This window comes from Quercus lobata, chromosome 5 (genome assembly GCF_001633185.2).
Source record: "Quercus lobata isolate SW786 chromosome 5, ValleyOak3.0 Primary Assembly, whole genome shotgun sequence".
Taxonomy (NCBI): Eukaryota; Viridiplantae; Streptophyta; class Magnoliopsida; order Fagales; family Fagaceae; genus Quercus; species Quercus lobata.
The window spans coordinates 83,780,285-83,806,045 of record NC_044908.1 but is presented as its reverse complement, the minus strand read 5'-3'; the positions used below and the strand labels follow the sequence as shown (position 1 = coordinate 83,806,045).

The following is a 25,761-nucleotide window of genomic DNA, read 5'->3' as shown; positions in this document are numbered from 1 at the left end:
CTAGGTGGATTAATCTGATTATCTACACTGCTTTCTTTGAATTTCTTTACACTTCTTCCCAGTGCATCTTCTTCCTCACTTGATCTTGGTGGTTCATTGCAATACTCAGCTTCCATATTCTCTCTCCTTAAATGTACATGAATATCATATCTTAGTTCTATTTTAAATTATTGATGCCGTGAATTCATCTTAAAATAAATAATAGGATTTTAGCAACTCTATGATAGAGTTATTCTAAGAAATCTAGAGGATCCTGAAATACATAGATTTTTCCTTCTTATATTTTTTCCTCTTGCCTTTGAAGAAGACACTTTTCCATTGATAAACAATAAATCAAAGTCAAGATTAACTCAAAAATAAATTTTTTAAAAAAAAAAAACAAACAATTGCAAGAGACCATCTCATAACAAAAATAAATAAATAATAGTTTCCAAATTTTAAAAACTACTTCAACAAGACAACCTTTTTAGATTCCCTAAAAGATCAAAATGGAAAAGAAACAAAAGTCCAAGATTTTAATTTCGAAATACCTTTTTTCTAATTTTTTTTTTCACAAAAGTAGCATGTACTCATTCTAATTGATGGTAAACATTCAAGGGTGTAAGGTATGTCTAGTTGCACTTGACCCATGAAAATAATGACACTGTTTAGTTCACACAATGTGTTACACATAAAAACTGAAATCATGTGTTACACGATTTCAGTTTATAGAACTTAGAAGATACGAATAAAGCTGTAAATAACGGCTTTTGAAACAATGGAGCCCTTTTAGACTGTCATTGACACCAGACCATTCTATGTTGAGTTCAACAGTACACTGTACACACTGTTAATATATCTGTCATGGTCGTCTCAAAATAATTACTATATATATGTCAAGGCCTTCGCTTCATATAAATCAGTAAACACATCTTCAGCGGTGTCATTATCAGTTATAACACAAACCCCATGGGTAGCTTTAATCTTACTGTTGTATTTCTGCTTCTGATAATCAAACTCAGTTAATGCAGTGACAATCATACTAGTGTCAAATGCATTCAGACTGAAAGAGAAGCACTGCTCAGCGGCAGCAACCTCACTCATGAATATGATTGGCGTTCTTATTATGGGCTTGGTGAAGATTGCTGCCAATGGGCTGGCGTAGAGTGCAACAACAATGAACAGATAAGTTCTTTGGATTGGCCCTCAGGTCTCTCTTCTTTGAAGTACCTGAATTTGAGTGGCGTGGATCTCAGTGGAGTCGGAGCAAATTGGCTGCATGCAGTTAATAGGCTTCCTTCCCTTACGGAGTTACATTTAGATCACTGTAAGCTTGAAAGTCTTCCAACTTCCCTTCCATTAGTTAATTTAACCTCTCTTTTTGTCCTTGATTTATCATTCAACCAATTCAACACTTCCATACCTCAATGGCTGGTAAATCTTACCAGCCTCACAACACTTGATCTCCGCTTTAATTATTTCCAAGATACCATTCCATTTGATTTTGTGAACCTAAGAAATCTTAGGTACCTTTATTTGAGTGGAAATCGATACCTCACAGGTCAATTGCCAAGCTTTTCGGGAAACCTTTGTAAATTGAAGACTTTAGATCTTTCACAGATTAATTTTTGTGGCACTATTGATGGTTTTTTAGGTAATGCCTCGGCTTGCCTGCTGAACAAAAGCCTAGAGTCCCTAGATTTGAGCTTTAACAATTTGTTAGGAAAAATTCCTGATTCATTGGGCAGACTTGGAAGCTTAAGATACCTCAATCTTGAATATAACTCTTTTTGGGGTTCAATTCCAGCTTCTATTGGCAGCTTGTCTTCCTTGCAGGATTTGGACCTCTCTATCAATGAGATGAATGGAACCATTCCTGAAAGTTTTGGACAGCTCTCAAAGCTAGTCAATTTGTTTCTCCAAGAGAATTTTTGGGAAGGTGTTATAACAGAAGTCCAATTGATGAATCTCACAAGACTATAAAATGTTATACTAAAAGCCAATACAAACCATTCCCTAGTTTTCAATGTGACATATGATTGGGTTCCCCCTTTCAAGCTCAAAAATCTTGAACTAGAAAGCTGTCTTTGTGGCCCCAAATTTCCAGTATGGCTTCAAGTTCAAAGTGAACTTACACATCTCACCCTTAAAAACGTTGGAATCATAGACACTATACCTGAGGAATGGTTCTTTATGATATCTTCTCAAATCATTCACTTTGATCTATCCCAAAATCAGATTATGGGGAAGTTGCCACATCAATTAGTACTTCCAAATGTAAATTTTATTGATCTCAGTTATAATTGTTTCAAGGGTCCTATCCCACTTTGGTTTACTAATGTGACCGAGTTGTATCTGAAAAGCAATTCATTTTCAGGCTCTATCCCATCAAATATTGATGATTTAATGCCAAGGTTGTGCTGTTTAGATCTTTCAGAGAACAACCTCAATGGTACAATTCCCTTGTCCATATGGAAAATAAATGATCTTGGAGGACTTTACCTTTGGAGCAATAAGCTTTCAGGGGGGCTCCCCCATCATTGGAATGAGTCACAACTATTGTAGGTTATGGATATTTCATACAACAATCTATTTGGAAATATTCCAAGCTCAATGGGTTTCTTGAGTTCTCTTCATGTACTAGTGTTGAGCAACAATAATCTTCATGGTGAAATTCCTTCTTCCTTGCAAAATTGTTCTCTTGTGAGCGTTGATCAAGTGGGAATCATCTCTCAGGAATTCTTCCATCATAGATAGGATCAAAAGTTAAAATACTATGCTTACGGTCAAATCAATTTAGTGGAATCATCCCTCAACAATGGTGCAATCTTCCATCTCTTCACATCCTAGATCTTGCACAAAACAATCTTTTGGGGAGAATTCCAACTTGTTTGGGCAATTTTACCACTTTGATTCATGGCAATGGCATCATCTGGCCCTCTTTTTATGTCAATTATGTTGAGAAAGCCATCATAGTGACAATAGCGCTCTCCAATTTGTTACCAACATTGATCTTTCAGGGAATAATTTGATAGGAAGAATTCCTGATGAAATAACAAAGCCTTGCAGCACTGGATACACTAAACTTGTCAAGGAATCATCTCACTGGAAATGTTCCCAAGAATATAGGAAACATGCGATTCCTGGAAACACTTGATCTCTCGAAGAATAGTCTTTCCGGACCTATTCTTAGAAGCATGTCTTCTTTCACTTCCTTGGTACACTTGCACTTGTCATTTAACAAATTAGCTGGAAGAATCCCATTTGGTTATCAACTCCAAACGCTAAATGATGCATCCATATACAAGGGCAACCCTCGATTGTGTGGGTCTCCTCTTCCGACCAAGTGTCCAGGAGATGAAACGTTTGATGGGCCAACTTTTTCTGATGGTAGTGGTAGTGCTGAAGACAAACAAGATGGAGATGGTATTGAAAGGCTATGGTTTAATGTAAGCATTGGACTCGGTTTTGTTGTAGGTTTTTGGAGTGTTTGTGGCACCTTACTAGTGAAGAAGTCATGAAGGCATTGGTATTTCAATTTCTATGATGACATCAAAAATAGGATAGCATTAATAATTGCATTGAAAATGGTTCATTTGACAAGAAAATTTGGGATGGAAAAGAATTGAAGTTTTGAGGGGCAATGCGCATGCAAAATTCTATTGTGTAAGTAGAATTGTGTAGGCCAATGTGAGCTTATTTTGCAAAATCTGTTGGGCTTGTTCTCCTAAAGTGTGTTGTATCTCTATCTTATAACTTTTGTGTCATCTAAATATTTGAAATAAAATTTCTTCCTTTTAGGTTCATGCGCATGAGGATAAATCATATTTTATTACTTGCATATATTGTGTTGTGATCTTTTTATTTATTTATTTCATATAGGGATGGCAATGAGGTGGGGTGGGGTCGCCCCTTGGGGCCCTACGAAGCCCTACCCCACCCCGTAAAACCCTAATTTTTTGTTAATTTGCCCTACAATTAGTACTTTTTTTTTTAATGAAACTTATTTCATTAATAAAAATATACTTAAAATTACAACTAAATTTATCTCATCAAATCAAATCAATTTTTAGAAAAAAAAAATTTGAATAATATATCCGTGTTTAACAAGACAATCACAAAAAAATAATAATAATAATAATAATCTCATAGTATAACACATAACAAAATAAAGGCAAAGAACCACATTAGGTAGAATAAAATAAGCTAATATTGATATGTTTGTTTAAATAGTAGGGTTTTAGGGTATGAAAAATTTACAATTATAACCCTTAGCAACGCGGAGTGGGGCGGGGATGGGAAGGGATGAGGTGGGGTGGGTCTAAAAAGTCTAAACCCATCCCGTCCCGACTTGTGGTGCGGGGCTAAAATCTTGCCCCATCCCCACCCCACCAACTTTGCGGGGCGGGAAAAACCCCCGTGGGGCGAAGCAGGGAGGGGCGGGTTAATTGGCGGGGCGGGGCAAAATTGCCATCCCCAAATGGCATGTCTCCATCAAAGTTTAAAATTACACCAATTCATGTGAATGTGGAAATTTAGAAATTTTCTTAGTTACCTCTAATAATGCATTGCTTGCTTTTAGCAAGGAAATGCATACAATAAATAAAGGCCTACTAAATCCACATTCATGTGCTAAATGCTAATTCAAGTTTTGTGTTTTCCTTCAAGTTTTTCATGCGCATTATTTCTCCTATTTGCAAGTATTCTATTGTGATGTGCAAACTATGTTGGATCAAAATATGAATGTGGATCGGTGTTCTTCAACGATCACCTCAATGTGGAAATATAAGGCATGCAATGACCGACCCATATTATTTATGACGTTTTTTGCAAGTTGAAGGAAAAAAAAATGTATATTTCTCCAAGTTTCAATTTGCAAACAGGGTCACTTTCATGCGTCATCTATTGAAGAAAGTCCTTTTGTTAAGACAAAATTGTCGATCACTTCAAAATTGCCTATCACTAAATAAAACAATTTTTTTCCCTTTTTTTTTTTTTAATTAATAGAGTGGGATGGGACATTGGGACTACATATGATGCATAGGAAGGTTGGGGCCTCGTGACGCAGCTAAATGAATTAAGGACGTGATTTGCCAAGATACAAATAAGGAAATAACTAAAAAAGAAATCAATCAATTATGGTGTGATTTGCTACTTCCCAGCTTCTAGGCCTGGACTTCCGCTGAAAATAGTCATTATCGTTGATTTGGGTCTTCTACAAACTTCTAGATAATTGCTGGTAATAGAATATATATCTTCTGTAGGACTTATGCATGATTGGCAAATTAACCTTAAATAAGGAAGCTGTGGATTCACAAAGTTAGTTACATGTTCTCTGAATTCTCAAAATCACGCTTAATCTTTACCTAACATTATTTTAAACTAATAAATAAATAAGGGTATAAAAGTCATTTAAAAAATTCTTTGTAAAATTAAAAATACAGAATTCACCTCATTTTCCTAAAATTTAGCATACCTATTTAAAATTTAAAATACTCAACTTCTACACAAATACAAAGTACAAACGTCCACCACCACATACACATTCTAATCCTTACATTTTCTTTTATTTTTTAAAAAAGAAAACTTTTAAAATTGTTTAGAAATCTCTCTTACTCAGTTACTCCTTCACTAAACTTTAAAAGTCTTAAGTTTTAACTTATCTAAAATTTTAAGACTTAAGACTTTTAACTGTTCAAACACAACTGCCAATATTTCCTTAAAAAAAAAAAAAAAAAAAAAAATATTGCTTACACCTATACGTCTACCCACATTTTAATCTCACTTAAAGTTACAAGTTAAAATTATTTATTTTTTGATACACTTGCTAGATTGGGTTAGTTCAATTTTAACACCAAAATCAATGGCATGAAACAAACTTTTTAGAGGGGTTTTCTAATTTTAAAACATTTTTGTTGAGATTCAATCATCCTTGTTCATGAATTATTACTTGAGACTTGAAAATGCAATTTGAGTACGCTAAACGGCATGTCTCCATCAAAGTTTTAAAAAGTACACCAATTCATGTGAATGTGGAAATTTAGTTATTTTAGTAGATACCTTCAATAATGCATTGGTTGCTTTCAACAAGGCAATGCAAACGATATAGCTCCAATCAATCCATATCATGTCAATGTGGAAATAGGGTCCTAACATAAAATTCATGTGTCAAATGCTAAGTCTAGTCTTGCGTTTTCCTTTTAAGTCTTTCACGTGCATTCGTTCTCTAGTATGCAACTATCTTTACTTCATAGAGTTAATGTTTCAACATCTATTGCAAAAAAATAAAGGTCTAATCAAAATATGAATGTGCCTGAATCGGTGTTCTTCAACAATCACCTAATGTAGAAAATTAAAGCATTGACTGACTTAGACTCAAATTGTTTAGGTAGTTGTTAGCAAGTTGAAGGAAATAACAAGGATGTAGGCCTACTCAGTCTCTGTCATTGCAGAAATTAGATTCACTAATTCGAAAGTATATTTCTTTACAATTCAATTTTCAAACAAGATCACTTTCAAGTTCTTGGATTATTGACTGGTATCTTCTAATAATAGCTCCAAACTCTTATTGGCACTAGGGGAATGGATTGAGAATTCATAGTGTGACCCTATGGTATCATCTATCAATTCGTAGTTGCTGGGTCCAGGCCTCTTTGTTCAGTCTTTTCTTACTTTTATATATAAATTTCTATCTTCTTTTTCAAAAGAAATAATAAAATAATAATGTTATTAATTAAATATTGTGAAAGGCCAAAACAAGTGCAATTTTAATGAGAGTTAACAGATAGTTTAATGGAATACTAACTAAGGTCTTAATTGAATACTTTTAAAACTTAGAGAATTGAATTGAACAAAAGCAGATTTAGAGTACTGAAATGAATTATGGTGAAACATAGGGGGTGGGTTTTGTATTTTAGCCTAAATTATAATGACTCTTTCTCCTAATCAATGCAGTTTTTTTTTTTTTTTAATAGACAAACATCTAAAACCAATTGAGGACTGTAGGGATGGCAATAGGGCAGGGCGGGTCCGAAGGATGGGGTCTTCGCCCCCGCCTCGCCTTGCATGACGGAGAAAATTTTCTTGCCCCATCTCCAACCCTTGGGGCCCCGTGAAGCCTCGCCCCACCCCGTAAAATTCTATTTTTTGTTAATTTGCTCTACAACTAGTACAATTTTTTTAATGAAACATATTTCATTAATAAAAATATACTTGAAATTACAACTAAATTTATCCCATCAAATCAAATCAATTTTTAGAAAAAATTGAATAATATATCCAAGTGTTTAACAAGACAATCATTAAAAAAAAAAAAAAAAAAAAAATCTCATAGTATAACATATGACAAAATAAAGGTAAAGAACCACATTGGGTAGAATAAAATAAGCTAATATTAATATGTTTGTTTAAATAGTAGGGTTTTAGGGTATGAAAATTTTATAATTATAACCCTTAGCAATGCGAGAGGGGGTGGGGATGGGACGGGGTGGGTCTAAAAAGTCTAAACCCATCCCCGCCCCATCACCTTTGCGGGTCGGGGAAAATCCACACGGGGCGAAGCAAGGAGGGGCAGGTTAAGTAGGGCAGGGAAAAATTGTCATCTCTAATTCCATATCAAGCTTTACAATGGGAAGGAGAAAAGAAAAGTATTCTTCAAGTCATTCGCTGGCCTCTCATTCTCTTTTGCAACAGTAGCAAGAGCTAAAACAACTTTGTTCCATCTATGTGGAACACTAACAAATGAAATAAAATTTAGAACTTTCACAAATGAACTTTAGTGTCTTCTGAATCCATGCAATCTCCAGAGGGAATTATTGCTTTTCCGAGTTAAGTAACACAACTAGTTCAGCCCAGAGTGCTCTCCACTATAAATTTAGAATACCCCATAACTTGACAAAAGAGTAGAGCTTTTATTACTGCAGAAGCAACTGTCCACAAAAAGATCCTGGCCCTTATGCATTCATAGTCCCAGATCCACATACGCCACATACTTGAACTGGAAAATCGCAACATTAAGCTTAAGCACAGAATCTGAAGGTGGCAGTGTCCATTTGACCAAGGAGGATCCAGGGAACCTTATATTTTTAATGCAAACATCCATATACTCCATTGTGTAGATTGAAGCAGGAGACCAGAGGCTCCCAGCATTTGTTTTTTTATTTATTATTATTATAATTTATGGGAGGGTATCCAGTTCTTTTATTTCAAAATGAATTATCTTTTATTTCAAAATGAATTAATAGGATTATAAGAACTCCATGATAGAGCTACCCTAAGAACACTATAGGACCTAATCCTACACATAGATATACACACACAATCGGATGTAAACTGAAGACATCTATTTGGTTTGAAAATATCAAGACCTGTTTAACTGATACCTCTATAACAAGTAACAACAATGAAGTGGGTAATGACAGCTCATGGAAAAGCATATCATGAAGAAAGCACAGGAAGAGGTCAGAGAAGTGGTGAGAATGAAATCAAAGGTGGTTGTAAACAATGTCAATCAAATTTGCTGGTTGCATGCACCTGTGCCTTTCCTTGATTTTTAGAGAAACATCCGTGCTGGTTACATGCAGCTGCTAAAACTTGCTGGTTATGACATTCCATTTAAAACAATAGTGTATGTCATCGCATGGGACATTCATCTGTGCAATTGGTTGCATTATGTTCTTGCACAGAAGATTAGTGCAAATTCTACTTCATTCAATGTCTGACCTAAAGTGTGGGTACTTACGTTGCATTATACTGGACTTCACATCTCCTTGTTTTCCAATATACCAATAACCTTATAAATACTTAACAAGATCTCTTGTTTGCCCCCCCACACTCTAATAATTATCTTTTATGGGTCAGATATATCCATTATTCCTCTCATAGTGTGTAGACCTCACAATCATATGAAATCCACGCGCTGTGAGATAGATTATGCATATACATGATACATCTCATGTTGCTTTCATTTTAGTTTATATCGCAAACTTGCTTTCAAGAGAGCATGGTCACCGCCCTGTGAATACATTAGGAATGGATTGTAAAGGAAACTCTGTGAATACAGCTTAGCTAATTTTTGCTCAATATCTATTTCAAAGAAAAGCATCTACTTATCTCCGGCAAAACCACTAATTGGCACTGTAATACTAGGCTAAATTAAATATAGAATTTCTATACATGAGATCTTTATTTCATTCACCAAGAAAGAGGAACCAACAGACAATAGGCATAGAACAAAATCAACTACAAAATTTACACTTGATGCAAAAAAAGGAAAAGAGAGAGAAGGAATATTCACACTTCAAAACTTCATCAATATAGCTTGCCACTTAACAGAACGGATTGTCAAGGTGGTGTCTGCCCACAAAGTATAAAAGCTTGAATAAGGCACTGGGCAGCATGCGTTTGTTCTTTGGTCCCAGATACTATAACTACACCTTCCATAGCCCCAGGTTTTGGGTCATGAATCAACACCTTCGCACCCGAGATCTGAGATGAAATTTCCAGGGCCAACATTCGCGTCAAAATCAATATAGTACTATCATCATAAATTTGATGCAGAAAGATTGAAATTAATACACCATTCATAAACCCACCTGCTGGATCTGAGTCAGGTTACTGTTGTTCTCTCCATGAACATGGCCCAAAAATGTTTGAGGAATTGTGATCTCAACAGTCGTGCTGGTCAAAATTGGCACTTGACTTCCACTGCTCATAATAATATTGGCAGAAAAAGAAAAAATGCACTTCCAAATCAAATCATGAAGTTTCTTTTCTATACCATCTGCTTTTATGTTGTCTGCCTACATAAAACTACATATTACCATTTCCTATAAATCTAAACTGATCATATATCTTGTCAAGCTTATCCAAACATTAATGCCTCATGCCAAATGAAAAAGAAAGCAAAGATAAAACGCGGAACAGAATAGCAATCTTATCAATATTGTTTAAGTGAAGATCATATCCAAAAAGTTAACCAATACTCCTTTTACAATAATGCTGACTAAATCTATATATTGGATTTAATTTGATGGGTGGTATCTGGTATGACAAGAGGCTATCACCATGTCATGCCAGCTTAACTCTAATTTACAAACCTAAGTATTTAGTTGCGTAAGTATAAGAAGATGATGGAAAACAACAAGAGATCTAGGACAAGGTACCTTCGAAGAGGCCCACTTTTCGATGTCAAGCCCAAAACATCAGCTGTTCCCCAATTATTTCCACTGCTCACTGCCTGAAAGGAACAAGGAGTAACAGGGAAATTATAAAAATGGAAGTAGGTAAATTTGCCCCAAATGTTGAAGCTTCAAACTTTTGGAAAAACAAGCAACCGACCTGAGGATTCCAAGATCTTGGAGAAGAAGAGGGTCTGTCAAAAGTAGGACCATGTCCTGGTCTCTCACTTCCATAAGGATAGGGAACTCGGTCCATGTTAGATGGACCACTGCGATCCATACCATGTGAAAATGTAGGCTGGTGATCTAGGGGTTGGGATGGAATGGCAGAACGGTCAACTCCATGAGGATGTCCCACTGGAGAAGGATAGCTACCTGGGGAAGCTGGGTTATGTCTTGGCCTGAACAAAGGAGGAGGCATTTCTGGAAAAGGAGACATGTAGGGTGGTGCAGAAAAATTTGGAGGGGGCGGTTTCATTGGGAATATGGTTTCCCGAAGCCTGCCTGTTATGTGAAATAAAGCGTCCTGTACGGATTGCAAGTTTCCAATAACCTGCCAAAAAGCACAAAGCCTGTTTGGTCTTCAAGAATAATTAGAAATAAATGGGCAGAAAATATTTCTATTACCTGTTAAAAAAAATCCATATCACATTGTGAAATACAAAAATGGAAAATAGGCATATTTTAAATTGGAAAAAATAGTCCACTCTAATTGATCCATTTAGTTTAAGTCGAAGAGCCAATCACTTGAGCCAGCATGGTTATAGCATCATGGACAAGTTTAAAGGACATATGAGCCACAACAGCATCATTTGGAATACCTTAGAGAAGCGCATGGTACTTTGCTGAAAATTTATTCAAAGAATGGAGACTCCACTGCAACATGAAAAGTATCACCTCACATTCATAGGATTCTTGTTATTGATTCAGAAACAGAAAAAAGAAGTTGGGATCAGAATTAAAAGGACATCAAAAAGGAAATGAGAAGAGGAGGGCAAGGGCAGAGAGAGAAAGTCACCTGAGCATGAAGCTCAAGGTGTCTTGATGTATTTACTAGAATGTATTTTGGCATAAATTAAAGACAAGATTGTTTGATGACAAGTTGGAAAAGGATTTTGAGGAGAGAAAAAAAATACTTGTAGGTTCTTCTTACGGGGGGGAAATAGGGAAATACTGTGACAAATATGCAAAATGAGTAAGACAGAAAGTTCAACAAGAAAATTCTCCCATCAAAAAGCTTAACAGAGAATATATCTATCTATCTATCCTATAAAATACAGCAGTAACTCTTTTTCTTTTTCTTTTTTGTCAAAAGGGTTAATTCCCTTTTGACTTTCTTAACTTAAGCAATATATTCATGCCCAAAAGGGTTAATTACCTGCACAACTTCATCATTAGGGGAACCACACTTTGGAACTTGTTCCTTTGAAAAAATACGTATACTGGCACCAGTAGCTCTTCTCATTTCTGTTATAATGAAACCTCCTTTACCCAATAAACAACCTATCTGCTGTGAATGAACAAGAAGCCTAGCAACGACTGCAGCACCAGGTTCAAATCCAATCTCTGCAATTCTACAATGCACACGAATAACAGCTTCCTGGGCTGGGGAATGTTTCTGCTCGGAATTCTGCAGTAGGTCAAAACAATAGAATTTGAGAAAACAAAAGATCTTCTATCTCTAAAAATTCAAATAAGAACACTTCTAGATTATCAATCCATTAAAATGTTAATGATGAATAATCTAGAACAAAGTTTTCTTTAATAGGTAATTACACCACAGAAGGGATTAGCCCTGTGACCTCACCCTCCAACCCTGACCTACAAGGGGGTAGAGTCATAGAGATGCAATTTGGTCCAAGGACCATTAGCTTCTAGAAAAATAGTAGTACAACAGGTTATGGAATTTTCTCCTATTTGAAAGGTCCAAAAAAGGAAGTAATGGATGACTGTCATCATCTGGACTCTATACATAGGAGATCTCAAAGTGACCAGTTGGATTATGTTACCCATACCACTTAACATGATTCACAACCCTTGCACCAAATATATTGCTTTTTTATAGGTAACTAAATTCGTTAAAAGAAAAAGAAAGGAACCCCAATACACTAGCCGTGTACAGAAAAGAGCTGAAAAAAGAAAAGAAAAAAAATACAAATAGTACCGACAGCTTTATCATTTCATGATTGAACAAGAAAATACAAATTATTCTTTCAAATGCAGAGAAGCACAACAAATTTTAGTGTCAAAGACCATGAGATACTTTTGTCCAAGGTAGTGCTAGAAAAGGTTTATCTTTCTTGGGTCCTAATTCACTACACATGTTACACTGAAAGAGGTGAGATGGAAAACCCTTAATTTTTTGAGAAGATTCTCTCCATTTCATGGTCAATATATATATATATATATATATATATATATTTTTAAATATAACACTGTAAATAGTACCATGTCATTTAAAATATTCAATGACATGGCACCACATGCACCTTTTTTTAGATTTGTAAAATTTGATCTGGACCATTATACGGACTTGATTATCCTGGTCCATATTTTGCAAGAAAAATCTAAACCAATTTTTTTTTTTGAAAAAAAAAAAATCCGACATGTATTATGGATCTCCACACATTAATAAAATAATTATAATTCAAAGACGGTTTAGTTTTCATGCCTCTCGTGCTGATATCACAACAACCCGCTCATCTGAGTCAGACACAGAATCAGCAATCTTAATAGACGCACCAGTTTCACTTTGCAAAGCTCGTATTATACAGCCACCTTTCCCAATCAGACTACCAACTTTATCAAGTTGGCATAACAACTTAAATACCACCTCTTCTTCCATAGCCATTCTGTGACCAGCACCAATATTTTCAGGCCCCGGAACCGAAGAATAACCTCTCGAACGATAATCTGCAGCATGAAAGCTAGATGCATAACCCCGTTGAGGAATATCAACATATGGTGGCAGGGGAGTTCCATGTAGTGCCCCCAATGAAGGTTTAGTAGAACCAGAGTTGGCTGCATCGACCCTAGGGTTATCCTGAAGACAACTTGAAACGGACAGGAGTGCTTTCTTTACAGCTGAGAAGTTTCCTGTTATCTGCATATCATTAGAATATACCCTTAAGAAGTACTATACTGAATAAAATAGAAATTATCATTAATAAAAGAAAAGAACTAGAACAGTAAGTCAGGGAGCCATCAGCCAACAACCAGGACTAGGCTCCAGCAAAATAAGTATAAGTACAAGGAAAGCTTAGAATATAAAAGTATGAAGACCCACAGCAAGCATCTGGTACTCTTCCAGTCATGAGTAGGCTCTTTTGAGTATATCAGTAGGTTGATTCTGAATGCCTTTGAAGTGCAGCAAGTTTCGTGCATTCCAACTAGCCCATGCAATCATCCCCCAGGCGTCTAATATAATCCCTTAAACAGGGGTCAGGCAAAATCAGCTAGGTTGGTCACATGTCGGGTTGGATCAGGTTTCATAAATGCCATCCAGTTGATCTGATGTTGTCAGGTGAAGGAAAGGCCCAACTGATGTTAACCAACAAGCGGAAAAAACCATCCGAAGGTCATTCACGGGTGGGCAGTCAATAGGACTAGGTCAGGTAATTGGGTACATTAGATTTGCATTCCCATCAACAAAAACAAAGATCTACTACATTAGATTTCCACAAATCTATATCTACATTCATAAATCCACACAGAATCTTAGTTTCACAAAATAGCAAAACAATCTAACCAATCATTTTCCCCTATTTACGTCTTCATACCTCCCCTCTTTTGCTTCCTCCCCCCCACCCCCCAAAACCAAAAAATAAAGATATACCAACATGGCAACCCAAGGAGCAAGCTCAGTGTTGTTCGGTGTTCTTGGGTTTGACAAATTAATAATTGGAAATGAGAGAGATTTATATATATATATATATATATATGAAATGGATTTTATTGACTTTAAAAATCAGTCACCCAAGTATACAGGGTGTATCCAACTGGGGACCATACAATCAAGCATGCTAATTACAAAGATCTATCAAATGACAAATCGAAAGAAGAGAATAACTATGCACAATAAACATCCAATCCAACAAGGTTTAAAGAAAAATAATTTAAGATCAGGCAAAGTGTTAAGCTATTGAACAATGCATATTCGCAATTTAAATCTTAAAAAAAAAAAAAAAAAAAAACCATAAATGCAACTGATCCACCTATATTGAATTGAAACTAAAACCTCACCCTCCCTCCACCCTTACCGATAAAGAAGAGAAAATACAATTTGGTCCACAAACCATTGGCTTAATCAAGATGCAAAAAGTTTGTGATTGCATCCTCCCCACCCAAAAAACAAACTCCAATAAACATGCTAGTTCTATAAACTTATATCCTGTTGTAAATCGGAGCAACATCACTTTCACTTAGGTTGACACCACTTTCAATTGTTCTTGTGACAAAATTTTCACAATTGTTGAAGTGACAGGTTATTGATTGGTGTATAATAGAAGTGATACTAGTGGCGGTCCATGTGAAAGGGGTTTAATTTTGGCACTATTTTGAAGTTATTTGGGAATCTGGGCCTTAAAAAAAAAAAAAAAAACAAAATGATACTCCCAAATAACTTCAGAAGAGCATTTATTCAACTAGTTATTATCAAAATAATATATATATATATATATATATATATTTGCAAATTTTGGTCATGCGAAAGTGATGTTGCACTAATCAGAAGCTACCACCCTCAACAAGTTGTGAAATTTGTTGTATTTGTAGCATCATTGTTGCATCAAGTTTACTAGGCAACAATAATCACAATAACCCAATGTTCATGGTAGTAGTATCCCTAAACTCATTAAGAATAAATCCCATATATTTGTTTCAAAAGAAAAAAAAAAAAAAAAATAGTACTAAAAGTTAGCAATTCAATTTTCAATCAACTCAATTAAACTATAAGTATGCTAGTCTTATAAAATCAAAACCCAACATTGTACATTTCAATCAAAATTGAATTGAATAAGGACTTACTTGAATCAAGTCATGAGAATGGTGATGATCTCTAGGCAAAACCCTAACTTGGGCCCCACTCTCCTGCCTAATCTTCTCCACAATCTTCCCTCCTCTCCCTAACACACACCCCACCTGATTACTCCCCGCCAATAACCTACAACACACCGTCCTCCCCAACCCCATATCCTCGCCACCGCCGCCGCCGCCAGAATTCAAGTTCGGGTCCGGGTCGTTCTCTTTGTTGACTTCTTCATTTTCATCATTACCGACCTTGGCCTTCGCCATTGCCATTGTCTCGAAGACCTTCAGGAGCGTTTGCTGGGCCGGCGAGCAATCCTGGTCATGGTCGCCATTGTCGCTGCCGTCGTTGACGATGTCGTTTTGGATGTGGACGACGCAGTGGTCGGTGTCGTTGTTGTTTTCGGGGGAGATATGGAGGAGGGATTGGAGGGGGCGGAGGTGAGGGATGAGAGACGAAGGGCAGAGGAGACGGAAGACAACGCTTTGTTCTGTTGATGGTTGTTGTGAGAGGTGGCGCCGCTTTGGTGTGGTGGTGGGGTCCATCATGGTGGTGGTGGTGTTGGTGGGGTCCAATGGGCGCTTGGAGTTTGGGGTGAAGGATGATGAACAAGAAGAAGAAGAGTCCATTTTCAGTTGGGATAGACAGAGAGAGCCCAAAATGGGCTCTGTTTTGTTTTTTGTACTACTACAACTACAAAGTACAAAACATACACTTGATCGAGTGAAATCAGTTTGTACAGTTTGGTTTGAATATTGTGAGCCGTCCTCTTTGACGGATAATGTAAATATTCTCTAAGGGCTACACTTTACCCTGACCCTAGTATGGGGGTAGTCTCACTCTACTCTCACCTAAACTTATTTTAACAAATATATATATATATATATATATATATATTGTAATAAATACATTTGTGATTTTGTAAAATTGTGTACTTTTTTAAATAAATAAAAAACAGCCCTCCAAAGTGTCAAAAGTTTTAAATGCATCCAATCAGATTGAATAGATGTTGAGACTTGTTTCTTAAAAAAAAAAATAAATAAATAAATAAAAATGTTGAGACTTGAGAGTTGAGACTGAGAATTGAGGTCATTTCAAAGACTCAAACCAATTCTTCAAAAAAAATTTTTTTTTCCTTTTTTAGAACACTTCAGACACGCTAAAGTGGGTGTCCAAATTAAGCACATATTTGATATAGTAATACTTTCTGTTACCACTACATAAATGAATGTCACTTCTGAATTAAAATTTTTTCTTAAAAAAAAAAAAAAAAACTTGCATAACATACATGCATAGATAATTATGTGACCGCATGATCATGGTTTATATTGCATATCTGTATCATACTATGTATGAACAATAAGTACTTACTATACAATAATTTTTCATTCATTCAATATGTATCATATTTATACATTAAAATAGGGTTAAAATTACACATAATTTTGTTTCTATAATACTTTTAACACTTTTAGCTTTTTTTCTACAATCCTTTCAGCACAAAAATAATCAACTAGTTTTTAGCATTTTTCTACAATACTTTTAGGAATAAACTTTTAGCAAAAAACTAAGTAAGTTGTTTCTAAACAAACCTTGTATGTACTTGTAACAAATAAGTATGGCATTTATATCTCTGAATTGAACCCCGAGACGAGACCATTATTTTGGGGTTGAACTGCTACTTTTTCTTTTTATCTTTTTTTTTTTTTTTTTTTTTGAAAATTGATTAGACTGCTACTTGGCCTAAAAGCCATTAGCAATTTTTGTTAAGATTCTTTTATATGCACATTATTGCTTCTTTTTATTATAGTCTCGTTCCTTATAATGTCCTCTGTTCGTGCCACAAACTAAGATAAAATTAAAAACAAAACAAAATAGAACCAAAAAAGAAATGGGAAAACACAACAGTTGGTTCTTGATAGATGCAATTATAAAATCCTTAATTCACTGAAACTGCTTAGGAGGAGGCTAATGCAAAACAAAGCCTGTATGAGATCCTTTGGGCATTCCCCAGCATTGTCTTTATGGACAAACATTACTCTGTCAAAAGCAGTATAATTGAATTGAGGATATATCGGTATGGCCTCGTTGCCCCAAATGATTTAGGTTTCTCCAAATCTGTCTTTCAAAGGGCTTGAAATTTTATCCTATCCACATATAAAGTCAAGTTTAACAGCAGAAAGTTCAGGCCAGCATAAAAATCCAACCTCCAAGTGCAGCAGAACCAACCCTATAAACTCATTTAAAAGGGTATAATACCAGTTCTTCCATTAGTTTAATAAGTAGATTCCTTCCTCTATATGGTGGCTGAATCCAAAAGGGCTATCTTGAGACATCACTAAGGTTTCCTGCAACTCTTAACCGCCATTTGGTCAGCCTCAAAACCTATTTTCTGCAGAATATGCAAATCAAGATGAGGTAAAATGATTAAACAGATTCCGTGTTTCTTAATGCTCATCTCAGTAAGATAAATTCATGTTATCGATAAAAAGGTTGCTCACCTTATCCCTATTTAAGAAGAATTCTGTCCAGCTTTTGGTGCTGCCCTAGAGAGGTCCCTCAAAGTTCCCTACAGTTCATAGAGGTTCATAAGTATAAATGAACAAATTTTGTGCCATTGCTCATGTAGAACACAGAAAAAAAAAAAAACTCGTGTAGAGGACAAAGTTCTACTAGTGCTAAAATACACACACACATACGTATGTGTATATATATATTTGACAAGTACTTCCAACCCAAGTACATTGATACTTGTAATTTAAGAATCGGAGATAATTTGAAAGCTTTGCCTTCAAAGAATAAATGCCAATAGTGGTTTTGGCATTGTCTCAAATAAGAGCCAAAGATAGGTCGCACCACACACTCACTTCTCTCTAGTCCATTAATTATTACTTATCAAATAACACCCAGTGGATTTATTATTATTATTATTTTTTTTTTAGCAAAAGGAAAAGAAAAAGAAAATGAGAGGTTACTTTTTCTTTCTATAAAAATAAATCTTTTTCATTTATTTTTCTCACTATAACTTATATGATTAAGTTAATCAAATGTAATTTGTGGCAAAGTACACTGGGGAATACATTCAAGGGAAAGCTTTTTACAAGTCCACAGCATATGAGATTGCATTCAACACAAGCAATAATAAAACTTACAATAAACAATACATGAACACTACTACTTACCTTGCTTGCCCACATAAGTCCACATGCGTTGCAAAGGGTCTTTGGCCCTTCAGGACCACGTCGCATCATTGGAGTAGACTTCTCACTGATGCCACAGTGCCGACAGCTAAAAAGATTTAAGAGGAAACATCAGGCACATAGTTGCAATGATGATAAAATTAGAAGGGTTCAGATGGCATGAAATGGATGGCACATCAAGCACATAAATAACATATTTTTTAACATTTTGCTCAAAGTGATGTGCAATTTGTTAATTTAAGGTGTTACTAAAGTTTCTGATTGAATTTCCAAGGTCTCTCTAGATAATGCACCACACACAAAGTATTACAGCAAATTTAAGGAGTTTGGGATTGTAACTACACAACCAACCCCATGGAGAGAGAGAGAGAGAGAGAGGGAAATCTAACCCATACATTGCCACAAGAAATACTGGCAATTTTTAATGCTTAAGATTGGTATGTCAGGGCATAGCCCCACTTACTAGGTTCAACCTACCAATTAATTAGGTTCAACCTACTGCATCCCATTTTTCAAATGATTTAAAGAAAAATGGACTCAACCATGTACACAGGTGATGAAAAATCACCAACAAAAAGTAAACCATACCAAATCCAAGACAAAAATGAGGGGGGTGGGGGTGGTGCAGAAGAAATTACACACATATCAAATCCTCTATACTGCCTCATCTTCATTTTCCGACAAACAGAAAATCAACAACCAAATGAACCCACAAATAGAAGAAATTTAACGACCATTAAGTCATAAAATCCTTGCAGTTAAACAAGTAACAGATGGTCAGCTTTTCCGCTTTATACTCACACAAAAAGTCACCTGTGACCTGTTAGGTCTTATCCCCTAAAAAGGATTTACAATCATCAACATCTTAAGCCTGCTGTCCAAGAGGAACCTTCACCATCCAAAAACTTTTACCCCTCAACATATTTTGCAGAATCCAAGCTACGCAAAAAGATCCTGTTTTGGCAAACCAATACAAGATATGTTTCATAGCAACAGCAATATTCCATTCATGCACCATCTTTAGACCTAAGACACCCTCCTTACGTACACAAACCTTTTCCCATGCAACCTTGTCTCCCTTTCCCCCTTTATATCTTTTTTTAAGACAGCCATGTTAAAACCTATTTCTTGTTCTTATTAGGGATTATCAGTCCTTTCCGTTCTCATGAAATTGTCCAATACCCTAATTACAGTTTCAAACTTGAATTCAACTACAAAGATTCTTTTGCAATTCCTTGTCTGTTATGAGATCTGAAAAGGACCACACACCCATATTAGTTAGTTACACATGCACAAATTTGGTAATGCGCATGTGGTACAGTACTAACCTACTATTGTTCAGATGCAACCCCTAGGTAAAAAATGCTTCATTAGAGATAATAAGATCGCCAAAATATTACACAAGTCAACCTGCATATGTTAGATAACAGTAGTCTTAAATAAAGACTCAAGGGTCAACCTAGCCTTTTGTTCCCGGATCTTCAAGTGGCAAACTAATTTACCCTACAATTATAACCTTAAACTTCATTTAGTGACCCAAATGACAATTAACCCAACCAGACCTGAATCAAGCATGACTAAATGTTCTTCAGGAAATAAAATTACAGACACACACATGCACACGCACGCACGCACACATGTATGGATCATTAAGACTCACGTAGGACTCATGTAGTATATAATTCTGATATCTCCCATTTTCATGGTAAATATATCATTAATTCAAGGTAGACATTACAGAATGCTAAATAAAATATGACAACTTACACAATCTCCTGATGCTGGGATCCATTACTGTCAGGACCCCAGCTCTCGTCTGAGCCCCAACTTGTTACAGCTGATGCTGAATCATCATTATTGGACTTAGAAGACGTAAATTGACCTTTATTTCGCTGCATCCTACAAAGCGACAATAAAAAACAATGATAAAATATTGCAACTCCTAGTAAGATGTCATGCTTGATTTGGAATTTACTATACAAATTTCAGAATCACCACAATCTTTCCCTTTTTACAAAATGCACAAGCTTCATTTAAATGATATGGGTTGCTTACAATATCCATTTAAATGGATCTTATACATCATAAAATAGAGTACCAAGAGTGGTATACTTTTTCTTCTTCAATAAACCCGTGCCATTTCAAACCAATACACTCAAAATGGGAAGGAGAGAGTATTACATATTTTGCAACATCTTATGCTTTTCCAAAGAAACAATATAACTTGGCCTATAGAGTACAAGAAAAAAATAGCTCTACATATAATAAATAGATTTTCCTCAAAAGGTTTAAAAAGTTATGATGAAGACAGATGCCATTACCTAAGAGCTACCTCTTTACGAACAGTATAACGAATTTTCTTGTCAAAGTTTCTTTCTTTTCGCTTTTCACGGAATCTAGCCAGTGAGGCATTTCTCTGAGGGACACTTAACCGTTGTGGAGTACCAGAAATTCCCTGGTTTAACTCTTTGTTAGCAAGATACTTGAAGAGACAATACGCATCATTAATTATTAGAACTCAGAACAAGTACCACTACATGGTTATTATTGTGAACAGTTGCTGGGATGGCAGGCATGTTTGGAGGTACTTCCCGGCCCCCCAACAATAATAGCACAGCTTGAACCTGAGAAAGACATCTTAAAATTATTAAAAGGCAGTTTCTACAGTGCACCATTGCGTAGACAAGATAGCCAATACTAGTTTCATGATAAATTGAGGATCATTATGAAAAACAATTCATGGTCCATATTTCCAGATAGATGCAATCATCATGTGTGCACAAAAATAACTTTCATGTCAATACATAAATTTTAGGCAAAAAAAGAGTTACAACTACATCAAATTGTATTAATGTTACATATTCAAACTAGTTAATCAGTTGGATCTAATCTATGGAAAACATGAACTTGAAAAATTGTGCACTTACACTAATCAGCATTACAAGCTAATCTACATATGTACTATGTCACCAAGATGCAAACAACTCTTTCTTTTACTGTTCTACAGCCATGTGCACAAGCCAAGTGCTATGCTAATTAAGCTCAGCTCACTTTTATTTCAAGTGATCTCAAGCAAGAATTTCAACAACCTCCTAATCTCAATTCGAGCTAAAGTGATTACACTTTGTAGAATAAACCGAGTCCAGCCAAGCAAAAGGTTGGTAAAGATTAACTCTTTTACTTCACAGTTTTGCTTGAGCAGACCAGTTATCTCTAGCTGAACTCAAGCATCAACCTGATGTCCAGTCAAGCTCAGGTGACTTAAATTCTTATTCATTAAAAAATATAATTAATTAATTTAAAAATAAAAAAAATAAAAACCGAGTCAAGCTGAGCAAAAAGTTACTCAATATTGACTCTTTTGGAACACAGATCTGCTTGAGCAGGCCTTTTACCCTGTCGATATTAATCTAACCTCAAGCAACTCAAATTGTTTTTTAAGGCCCTACATCTTACCATTTTGCACCCCTGCATCTCCATACTTATATGGTTATACCCCTCTCCAGTTACAATTAAGATCCATGTTAGAAACACCAAAAGCTCATGTCACAACTCCAATCAAAAGTTTGTGTCCATAGATACATTTCATTGTAATTACTTGGTATCATTGCATTGCATACATCACACCCATCTAAAAGCCCACATTCTAACTTCTTGGATTATGTTTGCAAACTCATTCTCGTATTCAGAATAATATACAAAGTCTCAAATTAAATACATTAACATGAATTCTTAAATGCATAATATTTGAACATATTTTTAACCATATTAATTGCACATATTCCACATCAAATAATAAACACCAAAAATCTAATATATCAGATCATCAAGCATAAAAGGCAAAATAGCGACATGGACTAAACAATGAGGACAAGTAAATAACCTTTTCAGGTGATACAGAATCGAACACATAAACCTGACCCTGAAATGACAGTGTAAGCTGGTCTCCACTATCACCACCGACTTGATCCACCATTGCGCTACGATTATCAGAAAGATTCCCGGCATCAGACGGGACATCCCCTTCATAACCCTCATTCCCACCACCACCACTACCATTCACATTCCCATTGTCATGATGATGATTATCATCCATCCCATTCACATTCCCATTGCTCATATGATGCAACCCATGATGCTCATACTGAAATTGCATCGGATGTTGTGCCTCGCTCATATGCATCCGCACATTATCTTCATGAATGTCATCCATTTTTCACTCCAATATATATCAGAACAATCGAAAACCACTACTTTTCATACAAAAATTGCTGCTTTCTCCTTCAAAATCAATGTGAAAGCTATCAATTCAATGATCAAATAACCCAATGCACAATTTAGTTGACAAGAAATGCAGGAAAGCAACCACTTTTCACTCTATCACAACAATTGAAAACCACAAATTTTCATACAAAAATCGCTGCTTTTACCATCAAAATTAAGTTAAAGCTATCAATTCAAAGATCAAATAACCTAATGCACAGTTTGGTTAACAAGAAATGCAGGAAAACTGTAAAAGCAACCATTTTTCGCGCCGATATATATCACAACAATTGAAAACCACAACTTTTCATACAAATATTGCTGCTTTCACCATCAAAATCTATGTCAAAGCTATCAATTCAAAGATCAAATAACCTAATCCACAATTTGGTTGGCAATAAATGCAGAAAAACTGGAAAGCAACCATTTTTCACTCCTATATATATCACAATAATTGAAAACCACAACTTTTCATACAAAAATCGCTGCTTTCACCTTCAAAATCAATGTCAAAGCTGTCAATTCAATGATCAAATGACCTAATCCACAATTTGGTTGGCAATAAATGCAGAAAAACTGGAAAGCAACCATTTTTCACTCCGATATATATATCACAATATTTGAAAACCACTGCGCTTCATACAAAATTCACTGCTTTCACCTTCAAAATCAATGTCAAAGCTATCAATTCAATGATCGAATGACCTAATCCACAATTTGGTTGGCAATAAATGCAGAAAAACTGGAAAGCAACCATTTTTCACTCCAATATATGTATATATATATATATCACAATATTTGAAATCCACTACTCTTCATACAAAATTCACTGCTTTCACCTTCAAAATCAATGTTAACACTATCAATTCAAAGATCAAATAACCTAATCCACCATTTGCTTGACAACAAAAGCAGGAAAACTGGAAAAGCAACAATTTTTAGCTCCGATATATATCACAAAAATTAAAAACCACTACTTTCCATACAATAATCACTGCTTTCACATTCAAAATCAATGTCAAAGCTATCAATTCAATGATCAAATAACCTAAAGCACAATTAAGTTAACAAGATAATGCAGGAAAAGCAACCATGTGTGTGTCACAACAATCAAAAACTACTATTTTTATATTCAAATATCAATAAAACGCACCGTTTAGTTGTGATATCAAATTCAAATATCAAATTCAATGCTTTTCATCAAATTCAAATATCAATAAAACGCACCGTTTAGTTGCTTTCACCGAACCGTTTGTGTGATCTCTCACTCACAATGATTGAAAAGCACTATCAATTCAATTACCAAATAACCTTAAGCAACGTTTGGTTGCCGAGAAAATATGATATTTTTCTTTTCTCAGCTACCAAACAGGTTTTTTAATCAGTTAGCAAAATTTTTGAATTTTGGAGGATAGGGAAAGCCGAAAACTGGAATAGAGATGTCCTTACACTGGAATTAAGCAATCCCCCTGTGCTGTTCTGATCCAAATTCCAAAATTATCAGAGAAAGAGAAGCTCCTGAGATCACCGGAGAAGTGAGATATCGAGGTGGATTAATGGCCGTTGGATGAAGTCCCGACCTTGGATGATCAACGGCGAGGAGAACTGTGCTGTTTTTTGAGAATAGATGTGAAGGGTTTTGTTTGGTGTATGAAAATACTTTTATAAATTTTGGGGTAAATTATAAAATTATCCCTATTTTTTACATTATATTTTAATATGATACTTAATTTTTTAATTATGTTAATTTGGTTCTAATTTTAAGTTTTATTTTAATTTACCCCTATTAATAAGAGTTGGATAGAAATTGCTAACATGTTTAACGGACGATATAAACTATTATTTCCATATTATGTAGGTGGACACTTGGAATGCCACAACATATTACATTGTCTTTTTTTTTTTTTTCTTTTTTTAATGTGGGGGGCTGAATCTCCTTCAATTGAGTGTATGTTTGGGATCAAAATCTAGATTTCCTAATCCTTAAATCGTGGATTTAATCTCATGGATTTAGCTTATTTTGGTGTATTAATTTATACTTATTTATTTGTGTGGCTTTTCTGATGATGTAACTTTGCTATTTTAACAAAATTAAACTAAAGTTTGATTTTGTATTGATAATTTGATGGATTCTTTTGGGAGATTAGGGTCCATTTGAGAACAATTTGTTTAACTGAAATTGAAAACTTGCTATTTAAATAGTATAATAGAATTCATGAATAATACCAGAAAAAAACTAAAAAAATCAAATAAACTTAAAGTTTTCATCACTTTCCAAACAGAATCTTAGTACTTATACAAGACAAGGCTCTAGGATGAAAAAAGTTGGTGGGAATAGAATAAATCAAAAAACTAGTAAATTAAATCTTCCAATTCAAAGCTTAAACTTGTAATTAGGTGACGGTATGTTAACTTTTATATGTGGACCTTTGATTCATGATCAAAATGATTAGCTCATCAAAAGCCACATATAATAAGCTTAAACATCAACTCTCATTTGAAGATGCAAATGTCAAAGTCAAATTGAACGTGTGTCGGCTATCAGCGACTTATTTGGCTTACTTGAACATGAAAGGCCCATGTGATCAATTTCATGGGTAAAATCATCAAAAATTATGAAAGAAGTAATTTTTTCAAGACAAAGTTTAACTATAAACTTAATTGTAGTTAATAATTACAACTCTACTCAGTATTTTTTTACTAGATGTGAATTTTGGTAAATCTCAAAATTGGATAACTTTTTTTTTATATCTTCCATACTTGCAAATTTTTCAAAAAATAAAAAATTAATAGTTATGTCATTAATTAAATGTTTAAATTTCAATTTTTTGTAGTCTATAATTATTCATAACAAATATGTTCATAGTAAATAATATCTAATCAGCACAAATTTTAACATACGTGTTAAGAATATAAAAAATATGCAATTTAATTGTTCTATTTTAAAAATATATAAACACGATAATTTTTTTTTTTTTTTTGTGGGAGTTGTAGTTTCTAGCTATAACCAAGTTTATAGCCAAAATTTTCTCATTTTTTCAAATCCAAGAGACAATTCTATTCATGTTGCCTTCCAAATGATAAAAGTATAAATAATTTAAACCATTTCAAATTA

At 34.9% G+C, this 25,761-nt stretch overlaps 2 protein-coding genes across 9 annotated transcripts; both read right to left on the bottom strand.

Annotated features, from left to right (window-relative positions):
- Positions 1 to 9,132: 9,132 nt before the first annotated feature.
- On the bottom strand, positions 9,133 to 15,969 carry LOC115992063 (KH domain-containing protein HEN4). 3 transcript variants are annotated; one of them, XM_031116105.1, is made up of 7 exons: positions 15,183 to 15,967; positions 12,829 to 13,260; positions 11,536 to 11,787; positions 10,318 to 10,710; positions 10,143 to 10,216; positions 9,573 to 9,684; positions 9,133 to 9,465 (listed from the first exon to the last, which is right to left on the bottom strand). In XM_031116105.1, the coding sequence occupies exons 1-7, from the start codon at positions 15,810 to 15,812 to the stop codon at positions 9,322 to 9,324; spliced, it is 2,037 nt and encodes a 678-aa protein (XP_030971965.1). In that variant the 5' UTR covers positions 15,813 to 15,967; the 3' UTR covers positions 9,133 to 9,321. The 3 variants fall into 3 exon arrangements, with proteins under 3 accessions (XP_030971965.1, XP_030971967.1, XP_030971966.1); XM_031116107.1 differs by lacking the exon at positions 15,183 to 15,967 and adding an exon at positions 13,444 to 13,756; XM_031116106.1 differs by lacking the exons at positions 9,133 to 9,465; positions 9,573 to 9,684 and adding an exon at positions 9,695 to 9,779 and having other exon boundaries at positions 15,183 to 15,969.
- A 1,103-nt stretch (positions 15,970 to 17,072) lies between these two features.
- On the bottom strand, positions 17,073 to 24,324 carry LOC115988640 (GATA transcription factor 28). 6 transcript variants are annotated; one of them, XM_031112228.1, is made up of 8 exons: positions 23,874 to 24,324; positions 22,267 to 22,664; positions 20,921 to 21,007; positions 20,705 to 20,838; positions 20,151 to 20,282; positions 18,366 to 18,471; positions 17,685 to 17,752; positions 17,073 to 17,575 (listed from the first exon to the last, which is right to left on the bottom strand). In XM_031112228.1, the coding sequence occupies exons 2-7, from the start codon at positions 22,594 to 22,596 to the stop codon at positions 17,696 to 17,698; spliced, it is 846 nt and encodes a 281-aa protein (XP_030968088.1). In that variant the 5' UTR covers positions 22,597 to 22,664; positions 23,874 to 24,324; the 3' UTR covers positions 17,073 to 17,575; positions 17,685 to 17,695. The 6 variants fall into 6 exon arrangements, with proteins under 6 accessions (XP_030968088.1, XP_030968087.1, XP_030968082.1 ...); XM_031112227.1 differs by having other exon boundaries at positions 24,096 to 24,324; XM_031112222.1 differs by having other exon boundaries at positions 20,915 to 21,007; positions 24,096 to 24,281.
- Positions 24,325 to 25,761: the final 1,437 nt, after the last annotated feature.

Excerpts from the sequence above, each read along its gene's own strand:
- LOC115992063 (XM_031116105.1), bottom strand. The coding sequence starts at position 15,812 with ATGGACTCTTCTTCTTCTTGTTCATCATCCTTCACCCCAAACTCCAAG. Across the intron at positions 10,711-11,535 it reads CTAATGATGAAGTTGTGCAG|GTTATTGGAAACTTGCAATC; the intron begins GTAATTAACCCT and ends GCTTTTTGGCAG. Across the intron at positions 9,685-10,142 it reads AAAAGTGGGCCTCTTCGAAG|TGGAAGTCAAGTGCCAATTT; the intron begins GTACCTTGTCCT and ends TATTATGAGCAG.
- LOC115988640 (XM_031112222.1), bottom strand. The coding sequence starts at position 22,596 with ATGGATGACATTCATGAAGATAATGTGCGGATGCATATGAGCGAGGCA. Across the intron at positions 20,839-20,914 it reads ACAATAATAACCATGTAGTG|GGAATTTCTGGTACTCCACA; the intron begins GTACTTGTTCTG and ends GAGTTAAACCAG. Across the intron at positions 20,283-20,704 it reads CGTAAAGAGGTAGCTCTTAG|GATGCAGCGAAATAAAGGTC; the intron begins GTAATGGCATCT and ends GTCGCTTTGTAG.